The sequence below is a fragment of the Chiroxiphia lanceolata genome, chromosome 20, assembly GCF_009829145.1.
Source record: "Chiroxiphia lanceolata isolate bChiLan1 chromosome 20, bChiLan1.pri, whole genome shotgun sequence".
Lineage (NCBI taxonomy): Eukaryota > Metazoa > Chordata > Aves > Passeriformes > Pipridae > Chiroxiphia > Chiroxiphia lanceolata.
This window is the reverse complement of record NC_045656.1, coordinates 11,058,470-11,075,468: the sequence shown is the minus strand read 5'-3', so window position 1 is coordinate 11,075,468 and position 16,999 is coordinate 11,058,470. Positions and strand designations below refer to the sequence as shown.

At 46.9% G+C, this 16,999-nt stretch overlaps 1 protein-coding gene across 5 annotated transcripts in view; it reads right to left on the bottom strand.

Annotated features, from left to right (window-relative positions):
• NLK (nemo like kinase) overlaps nt 1–16,815 on the bottom strand; it is a 38,730-nt gene extending 21,915 nt beyond the window's left edge. For 2 of the 5 annotated variants that reach the window (XM_032707265.1, XM_032707268.1), the window contains exons 1-2: nt 16,438–16,486; nt 15,093–16,088 (exon numbers count right to left, since the gene is read on the bottom strand). In XM_032707265.1, the coding sequence (XP_032563156.1) occupies nt 15,093–15,538 (446 nt within the window). In that variant the 5' untranslated portion in view covers nt 15,539–16,088; nt 16,438–16,486. Of the gene's footprint in view, nt 1–15,092; nt 16,191–16,437; nt 16,487–16,712 lie in introns of those variants that run through there. The other 3 variants (XM_032707269.1, XM_032707266.1, XM_032707267.1) reach the window with 3 other exon arrangements.
• Nucleotides 16,816–16,999: the final 184 nt, after the last annotated feature.

The following is a 16,999-nucleotide window of genomic DNA, read 5'->3' as shown; positions in this document are numbered from 1 at the left end:
CGTTATTAAAAGGAGGAAAATATTACAGCAAAGTAGTGCCCAGGCCTCTTCACTTTATTGCTCTCTGAAAAGCTGCTCTAAACTTACAGCACAAGGCCTTTCCCCACTAAGGAAGAATAAAAATGGGAATAAGGGCTCAGACATTCACAGCATCATGGATGCTGAAGGAGAAGCAGGAGTCAGAGAAGCACACTGGATCCAAGGATAACACCAAATCCAAGGATGAACACTGAATCCAAGGATGAACACTGAATCCAAGGATGACTCCCCACCAGAGTGAGGAACAGCACTGACCAAAGGTGGATCCTGCACCCACCCAGTGGCCAGAGGCACAACTTTAGGGATATTTCTTCTTATCTTCCCTGTGAGTTACATTAAATACCTCCTTCCCCCAGGGAGCTGTTCCGGGCCCACGAGGCACATGTAACACAAACACTGGCATGGACAAAGAGTAACCACCTATTCACACCAGCAGTCTGGGGACTTCAAAACAATTCCAAACCACTGCATCAAACCACTGCCTACAAAAAGCCCCAGTAGCTGCACCATAGAAGAGTATGAACCACTGGGGCAGAGTTGGTATTGACAGCAGAATTTTTAGCACACAAGCACGGGAAAATAAGGTTTCATTGTTAGAAGACATTATCAAAAAGAACAGCTGTTATTTTTCAAGCTATTTAAGCACTGGATGTGCTGTTAACGATTTTCAGGTCACTACTGCTCTGCAGCAGCCTCCAGCTGGCAATACTTCAAAGATCCTAAAATGAAATATTAACAGTGGGTAAAAAAAAAAATAAAATCTTTATTTTGAGAGATACGATATGAAAGCAAACTGAAAAAGAGAGCTGAAGAGATACTACTGAGCAAAACTTTGATTTCACTTGGATTTAACTTTGAGGCACAGACAGCCAAGTTGAGTTGGGGTGACACAGAGTGTAGGGACAGAGGGGAGAGCTCAACAGATCATCTCCCCCATTTCACCCACCCCTGGGGATCAGCTGCAGGAGTTGGGCTCCAGCTCCAGCACTCGCTCCCACAACTGACCACTTGATATTAAACACACAAGAAGTCACTGGCAAACTGATATGGATTGATAAAAGTTGGGTGAAGGTGTTCACAGACAAAAGTAAAAACTTCTTAAGTTTTTTGACATCTGGAATCTATAAAAATATATTCCACCTGCTAAATATTTTCTTAATATTTAGGCAAGTAAAGTAGGTTTTGCATGCAGGAATTTGTGTTCGAACAGTTCGTGTGTGTTGCAAAGATACTGAACAGAAAATATGTTACTTAAGAAGATTACCAAAAAAGGCAATTTAATTAACTACTACCAATGTGCATTCTCAGCATTTCATTAAGTTTTCTCAACACACTCCATGGAATACTGTAAAGTAATCAAAAAATACCCAAAAGCACTTCAAAAAACCTGTAAGTTACTCCAATTCAAGTCTTTCTAACACATGCTCTCGAGGGCTGGGCTTTTTAGAGGGACAGGATCTGTCCAGGGAAAGAGCTGCCTGATGTAAGCTCACAGATCTCATGGAGAACTCTCATGGAGACTGAAGAAAACATCCAGATTCCATTTCCACTAAAAGGTATTTTATGGGAAAGGGTTAAGCACCTTGTTTTCCCCAGCACACTTCAAAGGTATGCTTCATCCACTCCTGCTCAGCTGCCAAACCAGACCTCTCCAGAGCTCCTTTTCCAACCATCCATGTCCTAAAAAAGCCTTTTAATGTCGGGTCTAATCACACCCTCCAGCATGTGCACTATTATCACTTATTCTTTACAAATCAGAGCTAAAAGCAAAACTGATTACTGCAAGAAATCTGTCTCCTTGAACAAAAAGTGATTCAGAGTATCTTACTTAAAAGAAAGGAGAGAAAATTAGAGGGATACTGTTATGGTTAATATCTTTTAAAATGTTTAATTTGTCTTCCTTCATGGAAGCTTAAAATTGAACCTGCTTTCTAATTCAAGTTTATTTCACCATTTACACAAAATTTTCTGGCTATGCTTGAGACCTTTTTATTCACTTCTCAACTGCCTTTATGAACCACAGCTACAGTAGGTTACTACACTACATATGACATTTATTCAGATACATTTTTTAATTCCATAAAAAACAATTCTTTTTTTTTCAGTTAATGGCATAGCTCTGTAAGGTCTGCAATGTTCATAAATAAATAATATGCCCAATAAACACATAAAGCTCCATGTATTTTTGTACTTCTTTCTTCTTCATTTTTAAAGTGTATACCACAGTTACGTGCACATTCCTGCCCCCATTCCCTGACCTCTATTCCCATTCCCACCAGCAAACCCAGAGAAACCCAAATGAGAAACCTTCTTCTCCACGTCCAACAAGCCTCCAGGCCTTGGCACAGTTCCTGGAGTATTTCTGCACCTCCAGAGCAAAGTAGGTTAATAAGGTCTCTGGTCACATCCTCTCCACAGACACCTCGTTTCCTGCAGGAACCACCTCCAGCCCCTGAGGTTCCACCAGCAGCTTTCCCTCCCCTCTCATCCTCCCACCACCCCCTCCCCAGCGTGGGGGGACATGGACACAAAAACCCACAAAACACAGGGACTGAACCCCTTTTTGCCCCTTGGCTGCAGTGAAGCCCCACAACAACCCCTGTGGAGCAGCTCAGCCCCCCTGGCAGTGGATCCCTCCCACTCCTCCCCCAGTGAAACCTGTCCTACTTCAGCCCTTCCTTTCTCACACAATCACTTTGCCCATTTCCCAGCACACGGAAAATCAGCACTTCCAAGTAATCACCCTTCAGTGCTCCCTGCTCCCACCAAGGGCAACAGTTGTATCTGCTGGTTCAGGACCAAGCCTCAGGACTTTGATAGATCTGTATATGTATATGTACAAATATATATGTATATATGTTTGAGGCCCATAGTACCTTTTAATTCCATGAATTACTGCTATTCATATTCATCTCTCCAAAATCTGTAGTGATGATAAATCTAGGAACATTCATCAAGATTTTTACCTGGAAGAGGCAAATCTTATTCACTGACCTTTAAAGTTTCAATTTATCCTGCCCATTCTTTATTCTATTAAATGCAATAATACAGAACACAGAATTGCAACTCAGAATGCTTCATAACTGACACTCTCTCTTCCACCCCCTTTGCCAGGAATTACTTTAGACAACAGTATTTCATTTATCTGTCTTGCACAGGAGTGGATATCAGAATCACAGAACTTTAAAACATTATTTAAAATACACATTAAGCCTATCAGATACTGTAATTCCCAACCCCAACACTTCCCAATGGCCAAAGTAAACACTAACTAGAGATGTCTCAACTCCCTCACTTTTTTTTCTATGGAAAGTTTTCTATGTAATCAACCCTGCCCAGTCATTTGTTCTCTGAATTACAGTGGAACAGAATGGACAAGTCAAAACATAGGTGTGAAATAAATAAATCCATAACCTCTACAGCCCAAAGGTCTACAAGATGCTTTAGGGTTACTTTTGGAACATGAAAGAAGTGCTTTTTATCTCAGTTAAGGCTAATGAGGATTTAAGAAAGACCCACAACATCACAAAGAAGAAGCAAAAAAATTTTTTACAAAATCAGGCTTCTCTTTATTCCCAGGGAGTTTAAAGACACACCAGTTCCCCACTGCCACGGACCAGTGAACAATCCTGTCACATACCATCAAATCTCACAGTGCTGTAAAAATTCCACCTATTTCCTTGACAGTCTCAATTACACGGGAGCCACAACCACTCCTTCTCAAAAGGCAGTTTCAGAAGTAGGAGGACATCAGAGTGACACCCTGAAGTGAGGGTGAACAGCACCCCTGAGTGACCAGCCTGCTGAGAGCAGGTTTAAAATCCCTCCATGTCTGCAGGAGCAGAACGTGTAACCAGTGGATTTCCATGGGAGGTCGTTTGGTTACTACTCAAACACCTGAAATAGTGTAAAATCTGCACATTTACACCTTCAGGCAAACGACCCAACACTGTTTTATGGTGGTGCCAGGGCCAGGGGACCCGAGCGAGGCGCTGGAGCAGCCCTGGAGCACTCGAGGAGGCAGCACAAGCTCAGGGCTCCTCGGCCCTTTCCTCTCCTTTAAAACTCACCCACAATGGGCCATCTCAGAGACCTCTTTAAAATACTACGAGATCTTCAAGGAAAGTGAGTTTCTCCCTCTTCCCTCCCAAAAAAACCCCAACAAAACCCAACCTGAATTGTTATAAGCCAAACCCACTGACATCCTACAATGCCGTTGACTTGGTCTCACAATTCCACCCAGAGAAATGCTGAGGTCTGACCTGCAGGGCTCCTGTCTGACCCCCTCATTCCACAGCTGGATTCTGTGATCTCCATGAACTGACCTGACAATCCTAATATATGCTTCTCTATTCCGAGTCTGCCAAAAACCTTGTGACAACAGATGGAATCACTGCCACGGGTGAAATTCCAGGCAAACGACATTAATGGCTCTAAAACACTTCAAACCCAAAGTTTAAACAATAGTTCAGGATGAAATAAAAATGATTACAGAAGGATTCCCTTTACTGGGTCATATGATAGGTGACAAAATCTCCTTGGGAACAACTGTGGGAGTGATGATATATACATTTAATATTCAAATTACCAAACACCTGTCAGTTCTCAATGTTTCAGATGAAGTTTCAGATGAATAAACAGTAGTTTAAAAATTATAAGGTGACATGCCCAAGACAGAGATCAGAGAAAAAGCCACAAGTAGGTCAAAGCTGGTCCTGATTCTGTCAACATTCACCTACTTTTCTTCAACTGCTTCAGAAAACAATAAGCAATCCAAACCTAAAGAATATAAATGCTCTGCTCCTTCAGCAGGAGCAGAAGGGAAGCTGCAGCTCAGCTTATGGGCCTGGGTGAGGATGTCAATGCCCTGCCAGCAAAAGCCCAGTGGAAGTCCTTAATCCTGATTTTTCAAGTGCAATCAATGAGCAAATATGTTCAGAAAAGCACTTTGATACCTTGAGGTATCTATAATAATTGAAAAAAACAAATAAAAGCTGCTTTCCACTTCATAATTAAAAACTGCTTTTAGTTAAGCTGTTAGGTTGAACTCTTACTCTCTTCAATTAAATCAGGTGACCCAGGGTAAAATAGATTTTTTTTTAATTTATTTTTGCCTCTCAGTGCTGCTGTAGGACATTCTCTGTTAGAACAGTGGTGCACAAAGACTGGCAGCACAAGGGATCTGGGCTGGTCTTGCTTTAGCCACTGACATAGAAGGATTCCCAGCACACACAGACTCTCCCTCTCCACAAATTGTCAGGAGCTACATAAACTTCTTACTCTGGCAAATCATAAATGGCAACTTTTAATGGCTTTAAGATTTAAAACTGGAAAGGATTCTAGCAGGTCTTCATTTCCCACTCCTTTGCTGCAGTCCATGCTATGAACATTCCCTGGTGCAGCAGCACTGCCAGGGCAGTAAGGACACAGGACACTGTCCCTTTAACAGCAATTACCACGTGGGAGCCTCTGCCCCGACAATTTGAATTGAGATATAAAAATAAAGTAGATGCTAGTTATTACTCACTCTGGCTATTTCACTTTAAGGGCTGAGCAGTTTTTTTTAAACAGTCCTTGGTTGGTTCTGTGTTTGGTGGTTGGGGTTTTTTTTTCATTTCCATATGCTGAACTAGAGGAAAACATAACCCACTAAACCCCACTGTCCTCTACCTGCACATCCTGTGAACAGCAGCAGCTTTGAGAACACTGGCTTGGAGGACACGTGCCTTCAACAAAACTATGGGCAGATGTTCATTTTCAGGTCTCTTCCTGTTTGTTCTGACATGTCCTTGCCACTGAAACAGGACTCCTGACTTGAAAAATGTGAATTGAATGGGAGAATCCCCACTTTTGTTTAAAAAAAAACAAAACTAAACAAAAATAGCATCTCAAATCTTCTCACGTTGGTTTGACTGCCTTTTATTTTTTTTAATGTCCATGAAGAATCCAGAGCAGGTTTGCAGCTGCCCTTTTCCAACCCTTCCCCACAGCAGTGACTGAGGACAATCCGTGTGTGACCTTGGGCAGTCCTGCATTATCCACATCCATTTGAGGAATATCAGGGCTTTCCATGACCTACTTGATCCACTTCCTTTCCCTCAGTCAGAACAATAACAAAAAGAATAATCTTGCTTCATCAACATACCCACAAGCTACAAATCAGCATCAAGGAGGTCTGGCCTAGAGGACTTCAAACACACCAGGGAGAACACAGGAGAGTCACAAAGCACTGGGAGATTCAGGAAATTCTCTTCTTCATTTAACCAAAAAACACTAGCCTAGGAATGGATAAAATTAAGGAAGATGGATTGCCAGCAGTCTGGGAATAATGATACATCCTATTCCTTGTCCCAGAAACCCTCCCTGCAAGAAATCCTCACTCCAAAGCAATGCTCTGAAGTAAACGAGCCAAGGAGAGCTCACAGAAACACCCAAAGAGAAGTTGTATTGCTGGATGGAAACAGCCTTTAGAACAATGCCTTTGTTCTGTCACTGTCCAATCTCTGGGGGGGGAAAGCTCTTATTTAGGGCTTTCAAATAGTCTTGCATGGGCCTCCAAGGGCCTTTAAAAACAAAGGCAGGAGGAAGCCAAATAGGTACTCAGTTAAAAGGCAGAGACACACTCTTGTGCTCAGAAGTCAGTGACCTGTGAGCTCTACTCCACACAGAACTGCCCTACATCAATCAAAGGCTTCAAAATGGGCTTTTTCTGTATTTCCTCTAATATACTGTAACCCATTAATTAGGAACCAAAACAGCTAAAGGTGAATAAAATGGTTTTCAGTGCAGCAAAGCCCCCTGCCCCAGAGCACCACCAGACTGCTCCCTCACCTACACGAGTGCCAGCACAGACCTCAGCAATGCTGCAGGGGAAGAACAATGCTCAGGGCTGAAAATTGTTACTGCCTTTATGCAACAAGTTTTGCTATTCATAGACAAATATTCTTCAATAGTCACATGAATTTATATTAAATAAAATAGTAACATGCATTATCTGCAGTAACAAACCCCATGCACACTGCCAAGGGAAAAGGGAGAGCCAGGTGCTCTTCAGAGAAAACATAATAATTTAGATCAAAGCCTGAATAACTACTTGGCCACCAGTTAAATACCATGCCCAGCTTTACTGGTGCCATCAAGCAAAGGCTCTGTCCTGACACCACTTTCACGTTGTGCAATGAAGAAAACTCTGAGAGCACCTCCTGGTGGTACCCAGATCATGGAGACAAACTGCCAGGAACCAGGAACAGATTTAGGATTAAAATCTGGAATAGCATCATTCCAAAATGACAAGGAAATTGCATCAGTTTCTCTGGGGAGCAATTTTTTTTCACCTATTAAAATGTATTTGCATATGAAAGAGAATGGGGGAAAGAAAATCCTTCTCTAGAGTCCAAGGATTCCTACAGTTCCCAGTATATTTTACTTTTCCACAAAAATTTCCTCTAAGAGTTCTTGAACAGAAAGCTCTGATTTTTTAATTTTTTTCCCCAATAAATACCATCATACCATGTTCTAAGACAATCAAAGAAATAAGAGAAGATGTGTTCTACAAAATGATTCTGCTATAACCATTCTGGTGTTATATCCAACAGCATAAAGAGCATAAAAATTCCACTCACACACAAATGCTTCCAAGCCTTCATAAAAAACCACCACATCAGGAAATTAAAGAATGATAGTACCAGGACACACTGATTCTACCACAGCCCTCAAGATTAAAGCTCAAATTCTTACTAAGCACTTTTAAAGACATGGCCATATTCCAGAGCCAGCTGTAGCCATGGAAGTTGTTTCACATCAGGGCTGATGATATAAGTCTGCCTTCATTTATCCATCACTCTCACATAACAAAAGAAGATGCAGCTTTAAATACTAAAATGAAGTCCAGATTATTCTGGTGGGTTTGGTGTTTGAGCAGCATTTTGGTCTCTGTTTGTAGCCCCCACCCCTGCAGTTTTCTGCTGGGTTTGGTCAAATACTATTACCAATAAATGAATGCATTAACCCCAGAAGGCTCTGTTCTTTCCATACGTGTTTGTACTGCCTGTCACAAGCCACTTCCATGTAAGCATCTCCTACCTCACTCAGAGGTCTACTTTTACAAAGCTGGGTGCAACAGTTACTCTGAGTCCCCATACAGCAAAACTTACAGCATCTACTATGGGATTTCCTAGCACTCAAAGTTCTTTGTGGATTTTTAATATGCCTTTTAAAAACAATTACTGATTATATTAACAAACAGAAACTCTGCTTAAGCAAGCTCTCCACACCTTTGAGCCAGCTTCTCTCACAAGAACAGCTGCATGTTACCTACTCCAGACCAGAAGGCAGAACTTTCTGGAGGATTAAAGATACATGAGACCCATATACAACCATTACAAGTCATCAAAAAACAAACATATCCCAGAGGCTTCCTCTGCTTTACCCGCCCAAAGTTCCTCTGTTTTACCTGCCCAAAGCTATTTTCTCTTTCAATGCTGTTGTTCCCCAAGAAATGAAGCAGCCCAGGCACATCCAGCAGCCTCCTCACACCCCCCTGTTCCTGCCTTATCTCCTGCTGGGGGGATCTCCAGGCTGGGCTGCACCTCCCATCACACCTCCCCTCACACCTCAGCCCTCCACAGACACCACGGGTTCCGTGTTTGGATCAGGGAAACCCGCAACTTAAACCCCCTCTACAAAGAGATGAAGGGGGGGAGAGCGAAAGAACATCTGAAATATGTCTTCTGGAAAATCAATATTAGACTGAGAGCCAGTCACAAGCTGTTACATTTGCAGAATTCAGAGGAAAAAGGAGAAACCAGCGAATGCTACCAGGATCTAACTGGATTATCAGCACCCAGCCCTGTGTGGATACAAACAACATCAAGGTCTGCAGGTGCTGCAAAGCGACTTGCATTTCAAGTGACCTGTGAAATGCTGACCTTGCATAATTTACAGTGAACTAATTTATCCCAAATGGTCCTTGCCCAACTCTGAGGAAAAAAAAAAAATTATCCACATTCCTTCCTTCTTGCATCATCTTACAAGACAATAATGAACAACCTCATATGTAACTTGGGTAGAATTTCACCTAATCCCAACATCTAATTTCAGTGCAAGGGGTTATTATATCCATTTCATTTAATTCACTCCATTTGGGGAACAGCCATTTAAATGTTAACAGAATTTTTCTTTTCAGGAAATTTGAAAAAAACACCCACCCAACTTAAACATATAAGCTTTGTAAAATTTCCCATATTAAAAAAAAACTGAATCAGGTCATTGTTCTACTATATTTCTTCACAAATAGAGTCAGAAACCAATTTAGATAAAGCAATTCTGTAAAAAATACTGACATAGTGATCCAAGATAATCACCTGCAGCTCTTTCCATTGTGCTGGTGAATGTGAAACCCAATCCCCACTCTGCTCTGAACCTGCCCAAGGACACTGCTGCCTCCTTTGCCCGGGGCATCCTCATGGTTTCCTCCAAGAAGTAACTGGATAAAAACGACTCAGTCTCTTTCTTATGAAATCCCTGTCTATCTGCATCAGACACCCAAGACAACAGAAAAACTCACTGAAGTAGAACACAAGAAGTGGAAAACTGTTGTGGTTTAACCCCAGCCAGCAGCTCAGCCCCATAGAGCTGCACAACGGCAACGGGGAGACAAACACCACCACCCCAAACGTCCCCTTCCTCCTTCTTCCCCGGCTTTACACACTGAGCAGGATGGAACATGGTCTGGAACATCCCTTGGGCCTGAGGGATCCCCTCCCCAGCCTCCTCAGGGTGGGGTGAGGAGCAGAACAGCACCAGCAGTGCTCAGCAATAACGAAAACAGCCCCGGGTTATGAACCCTGTTTTCAGCACAAATCCAAAACACAGCCCCATACCAGATCCTAGGAAGAAAATTAACTCCACCCCACCCAAACCAGCACAAACCCCCAAAAGCCAGTGGTGAGAGCAGTGCTGCTGAGTGGTGCCACGGCAGTGGGCAGTGAGAACAACATTCCTACCACAGCTCCTACTGAACTGTTTGCATGCTGCACTAGAACAACCAACCAGGGGGAATCCTTTCCAGCTGGAAATCTCTGCTCCCATTTTCTGTTACAGTCCATGTACACAAAGCAGATGTGTCATTTGAATGGGAAAGCTTCATATTTACCTGGATCAGTGAAGGTTCCCAGCAGTGCTAAACACAACAGCAATACTGACAGCCAAATTCCCCCAAATAATCTGAAATGATTTTTTTTAAACTATTCCTGTCCATTTTACTTAATACTTCTAAACATTTTTGTGGCCCATTACTAAAAGCAAATTCCACACCAAAAATCAACACATCAAACAGTAGATGTTTTCCACTCCTAAGAAAAACCCTGAGTTATATTCCTGGTTCACACTTTTGCTGCATCTTGGCCAGCTGTAACATCAGTACTTCAAAAGGCTCTTTGACTGGTCTTTAGTTTGAATGTTTGTAGGGATCTTGGCCTGAATTACTCCTCCCAGAGCCTCTTTATCCAATTCTGGTGGATATTCTGTCCCACCCATCGGAGGTACCACCTCCTGCTCACAGTTCCCCATTTCTGCTCAGTCTCACAACCAGAGTTCCGGGATAAACTTGAGTACTTTTGTAACTTTTAAGCTGTTAAAAAATATCACATTAAATACTTTAAAGCAAACAACTGCCCACCTAAATGTTAATTAACGGGGGACATTTCCTGTCCTCAGCTAACAGGTGAGGTTTGAGGGACTGGAAAAAGATCACGATACAAACAACTTTAACTTAGGGAAAAAACCTCTCCCACCAAAAGTCTTAATGGGTCTCATAGAACACATTCCCATAACTCAGCTTTTGCTAAACTTTTCTTGTTTACAGCCTGGGCTTTTGCATCTTTATTTGCATTAACTATGCAAAACATCGTTGTGGTTGGCAGCAATTTGAGACAGCAGAAGGGGAACTTCTCCTGCCACTATTCAGACTTTTCTGAACACGTAACATCTTTTTTTCCCCCAGTGTACATTCTAGCAGTTTTGTCCCAAACACATTACCCCCACTGCATCCTTGCTCAGCAGGACACGTTCCTTTAAAGGAACAGGAGATTATGGGTTTATCCTGGAAACGTCTTTCCTGCTGCTGTGCTTAGTATCAGTGCTGGGATAAAACCCTCTTAAAATAGTTCCAGGGTCCAGGCAACAATCCATTGTATGCAACAGTCTTTTGGATTTTACTGAGCAATGAATTTAGTGTTTTCAGGCCTTTGAAGGCCAGGAATGAACAGTAGATTTAGGCTAAATTATCTCTGAATTTTAATGTTACAGCAGCCTGTCCATAATGTCCTGTTGCAACATCAACAGCCAAACTGTTTGAAACGTTGTACTGCTGTGTGACTTCCTGAATAAAAAGGATTAGAAGCAAGTATATTAAAAACCCCACTGCAATTTAAAACTGGGTAAACTAGGAATTTAAAAAAAAAAAATTCAGATACTGTTTTCTGTTGTCACTTGCAACAGCTTTACCTTAGAGATGCCTTTTAACACAGATTTGACATTAAGACAGATTGCTCAGTTCCAGTCTTTGATGAACAACAGTAACTTTTTAAAGGTAGGACACACATGTAAGACAAATACAACCCTCCCCACACCTTAGGGGATCACTCTTTCCTGTCCCACGGGAGTGGACACATCCCAACCAACGGGACATTTCCAGAGCATCTCAGCAGCAGTGTTACCAGCCTGAATCAGCAACAACAGTCATTACTCGCTGTCTCCCTGCCCAGAAGTTGGGTTCCTCTTCCCTGGCCCAGGAACCCTGCGTGGGAACAGCAGGAGCACCTCTTGCAGAGGGACCGAGGCTTTACCCTCACTCCAAAGCCACCAGCCTTCGCAGCTTCCACAGAGATATTTTTCTGTTATCATTATTACCATTTTTTTAGGAATCCCACCAGATGGCAGCAGCATGTCTCCCCAGCAAAACTGGGAGCACTTCTCCAAAGGACAGCTCCTTATTCTTGGAACAGACACGAGACTTCCCAAACTCAGCCCTGCAGTCTGAAACACGGGATGCAGACGGAGCTTGTCACTGGCACTAAAATCCAGATTTTTTCAGCACCTTAGGAACGTGTGTGCAGGGAATACTCCAAGAGCAAATTGCTCTGGTTTTGGCAAACGAGGAACATGACTTGGTTTGTGGCAATTTGCCAAACCAGAGTGTGGTGAGGCAAACCTGCAGGACCTGGGGGAAGGTCCCTGCACACCTGTCCCTGCTTCAGCAACTGCCCCCCAGCCCAGCTCAGGACCCCAAGCTCAGCACTGCACTCACTGCACACCTCTGCACCACGTTACAGCACAGGGAGAGCCGAGAGTACAGACAAACACAGCGGGGCAAGGCCCATTGTTCAAGAGACTCTTTTCTACTTTGCCAGCTGGGGTTAGATTCACTTGAAAATCCACAGATGCCATGCCAGGGACAGCTGATATGCAAGGAAATGGTGCCCAGCTGAGCGAGGACACGGCCTGTGCACAGACACAGCGGCAGCAGCACCCGCCCGCAGGAGTTAATAATGAAAGTGCTGAAGCACCAGGCTTTGGCTCTTCACGAGTGAAAAACTCCAACAGCACATTAGCTCCCCTGAAACATCATCGAGTAGCAGACAAATGAACTAATGACAAATGCTAATTCAACTGCCAAGAGAAAATCTCCCTCGGTGAGGTAACGGGAAGCACAACAACGCACACTGATCGCTCCTCTGACCTGGAACTGAGCTGCAGGGTCACCTGTGCCTTCCAGACACTGCAACGACACGTCAGACTAGAAGACCAAAGACTTTTGCAAATACTCCAACTGTGGAATAACATCCATTTCCCTCAGAAGTACTGACGGGAACTTTTAAGTTGCCCATTAGCTCCGATACACACTCAGAGATACCAACAAACAACAGAACCCTCATTCCAAAGTAGCTCAGGCCTTATGAATTCTGTGTCACACTTGGACCCAAGTGTACACTTCTCGTGTCCAAGTCACCTCAAACTATAAATACCCAAGTCGATGTTTACATTCAGCTGCATTATCTCACAGAGCTAAAATTCAATTACATGGGCATTCTTCTGCATTTGGAACGAAACTAAAATTCAGTCTAATTATTGCTTACACACTCCTAAAGTCAGCCTGCACTCACTGGCAGAAGTTAACATGAAATGCCAAAAGCCAAGCAGTGACCACTGAATTTAAACACAAGTGAGCAAAGAGGAACTCGCACCAATGAGTGAGCCAGTGCAGCCCCAGCTCTGCCAGAGGGATCTGAGCTCCCAGCTTCTGCTTTTATCAAACACCCTCCCCCTTTGGTTTTTTTTTTTTTCCAAGCTGTTGTTACTTTAAATTAAAGCTGTAGTTGCAGCTCTGCAGCTCTGTCCCCCAGGGGCAGTTCCTGTTGGGTGGCAGCAGGTGCCTGGCCAGGGGCTTGGGATAGCACTGTCCTACCTGGTGCCAGTCAGACCCTTCTCTCTACACTTCCTTCTTCCCCTCAGCACACTTAATGATATTATATTTAAATATGCAAGCGTGACCTTTCAATCTACTGAATATTACAGAAGCAGATCTCTCTCTGCACCTTATTTTTCAGCAAACAGAACTGAGAAAATACAACCCTGGGAAACACACAGGTAAACAGAACTCTGGTACTAAACAGTAATAAACTCTCATCTTACATAACAACCCAAATTTAAGCAAAGCCTGTAACAATTAAGTTAAAAAACTCCAGACTTTATAAAAAAAAAATACAAACTGATGGAAATATTTTTAGGCAATTTTTTACAGCAGATTCCTTGTCAGTTTTCATTCTTTTACATCCACTTTGTAAGGCTGTACCACAGCCAGGGCACGGCAGTACCGACTGCACAACAGCTCCCCTCCGACCGGGAGCACTCGGTCCAGATGAACTGCCCAGCTCCGAGGGGAGGGACAGGAGCCCAGCCCCAGCACCGACCCGAGCCTTGTCCTGCAGCCTCCCCGGGGAGCCCCACCTCAGTGCCACGCTGGGCAGGCTGTGTGTGGGCAGCTGGCAGGGCTGTGCCATGGGGATCCGGGCTTTGCTCTCCCGAGGCCTGTCCTGCTGAGCCCTCCTGCTGAGCCCTGCACAGCCCTGCCCAGCCCGGCCCAGCCGAGGAGAGGCTGCCCTGGTGCAGCTGCAGCACAGGCAGTGCCCACAGCCCAGCTCCCGGGGCACGGCGGGGGCTCAGCACCGCGGGCACCACACACACACACAGCTGCAAACTTCGCATCGTGCTGCAGGAAGCGCAGGGCGCCTGCTCTCCAGAACACCCCCGTGCCTTCGTGCTGCCAAGGACAGCTCAGAGCACGGCCAGCTGACAAACAGCTAGAAACAAACCCACACATCTATAAAAGACTCCTGCCAGCTTTGTGTCGGTGCTCCTGAAGGGCAGTAATTACATACATGGCACTAAGGTGGTCACAAAACGCACGAGAAGGAATTCCACTCTGCTGACAGACTCCTCTGAATCGCAGCTGGGGGATAAAAGGGCCGGAGGCAGCGCTCCAGCGAGGCAGGAAATCCCATTTCCATTTTTGAGAGGGGAGCAAAGTTCAGCTGTGCTGTTTCTGGTAGCACCCAGCACCACCGCGGGTCAAACCGCCGCCGAGACAAAGATCTTGACAGGTGACTGCACAAGGAAGACATTTTCATACGCTTTTCATTTCTGACTCTTAAGTCAGGTCAAAATGAATATTCTGATACTCAGCTGTTAACCTGAAATTTTAGGCAGCACGGCTTAGCTGCACAGCTGCACGCTCTGATTAAAGGTACAGAAAGGGTATAAACAAGCTGCTTTGTCTCAGAGGAGAACAGTGGGGTGGGCTGTTGGTCAGAGGTGGCTCCTCACCACTCCGAGCCTCCTTCTGCGAACACAAACAGGCAAAGCAACTTTCTAAGAACAGAGGAGAAGTGGTAAGCAGCTTTCTGGTATTCCGACTCCAGTGACAAGACCAGGGATGAGTTATGACCAGGTAAAGAACGACAAGGAGGGATCGGTCCGTTCTTGCCTCTACTCACCAGACAACACCAAAGGCTCCGTATCCGATGGGTCTGTCGGGCTCCACGTCCAGCTGCTGCTGTGGGTGCTGTGAGTGCTGATGATGGTGCGCTTTGACCGCAGCGGCTGCTGCAGCCTGTACCTGAGCTGGGGCTGCGGCGGCCGGGCCGGGAGCCTGGCCCGGGGCCGGCGATGGGAAGTAGGGCTGCTGCTGGCCCGGGTTGAGCATGGCGGCGGCGGCGGCGGCGGCGGCGGCGGCAGAGGAGGCATGCTGCTGCTGCACCGGGTGCACGGCCGAGCCCGCGTGCAGGTGGTGCTGCGCGTGGTGGTGGTGGTGCAGGTGAGGAGGAGGGAGGTGAGGAAGGTGGTGGTGGTGGTGGTGGTGGTGACCCGCTGCTGCCGCAGACGTACCGCCATTGTAAGCCGCCATCATTTTTGCGTTGGCTGTTGTGCCACAAAGAGACATTCAACAAAAAAGAAAAATGCCCTTTGATTGGATGACAACTGGGTCAAGCTGTCGTTTGGCCATAAAAATTAAAATCTGCTACACTTTAAAAGTTGGGTTTCATCGTACACGGCCCACCTTTAAAAACATGGAGCTCCACTGGCCTTATCTCCTGGCGAAGCCAAACCACTCGGGGAGTCTCTTCATGTGTGCGAGCGCCAACCCCTGCCCCAGCGTCCAGCCGGGCTTGGCTACTCCAACTCCATCCTTGGGCAGCTGCCTTGGGGCCGGCCTGGGCTTTCTCCTTCACTTTGGGTTTTTTTGTCGTTTTTCTTGTTATAGAAATTAAACACCGTGATCAATCCCCCTTCCCTCCGGAGGGAGGGCTCGGAGCCTCTGCCCTGAACACCCCGCGAGGGCCGGCCAGCCTAGCCCTGCCATTCCCACACCCTCTCCATGGATCCCCCGAACCTCCCTGAGCCCGGCCACCTCCTACATCGCTCCCTCCTTCCAGGCACCTGCTCCCTCACGGCACCAACAACTCGGGAGTTTGTAACTTTTCCTTGAAGGCCTGAAACACACACAAGGACCAAAAGAAAGTGAAGGGGGGCGGCGGGGCGAGGAGAGGGGGGCGAAAAGAAGATAAAAACAGAGGGAGGAAGGGAAGGGCCGGGGCAGGACAGGAACCGCGGCGGGGTGGGAGAGGGGGCGAGGGAGGGGGGGAAAGTGGCAAATGAATGACGGGGCGGCCGGGGCCGCGGAGGGGGCGCGGGGCAGGACGCGGCGGCCCCTGACAGCGCGGGCCGCGGCGGGGCGGGGCCGGGGGGGTGGGTCGGGGGCGGAGGGCAGGGGGCCCGCGGCCGGGGCTGAGGGGCGCGGGGGGCGGCGTTGCCCCCGCGCGGCCCCGGCCCCGCTCTCACCTGGTCCCGCCGCCCGCGCCGCGCCGCGGGCACGCGCAACCCCCCCGCGGGGCGCGCGCCCGACGCCGCCCGCAGCCAATCGCGCCCGGCCCGCCGGGCTGCGCGAGAGCCGCCCCCGACCAATCGGTGCGCGGCGCCCGGCGCGCCCCGCCCCCCGCGCGCGGGCCGTGCGGAGCCCCCCCCGCCCCCGGTGCGGCCCCGCCCCGTGACCCCGCCGGCCAATCAGCGCGCGCCGCCGCGCCCGGAGCCGCCGAGACCCCGCGAGATTCCCTCACCTCACACAACCCTCGCCCCGGGCGGCCCCGCCCCCGCGCCCTCCTGCCAATCACGGGGGCCCGCCGGCCAATCGGCGCTGCTCCCGAGCGCAGTCCCGCCCCCGGCACCCGCCGCTCGCCCAATCGCGACCGCCCGTCCGATCCGATGAGCCAATGGAGAGAAACGAGAGCCCGAAAAGGGGTTACTGGGCCAATGGCACCGGGAGGCGGGGCGGCCGCATGACTGACAGCTCCCCTCACCAGTGGCCGGCGCCGATGGGCGGTGAAGGAGCCGCCGCTCCACCAAT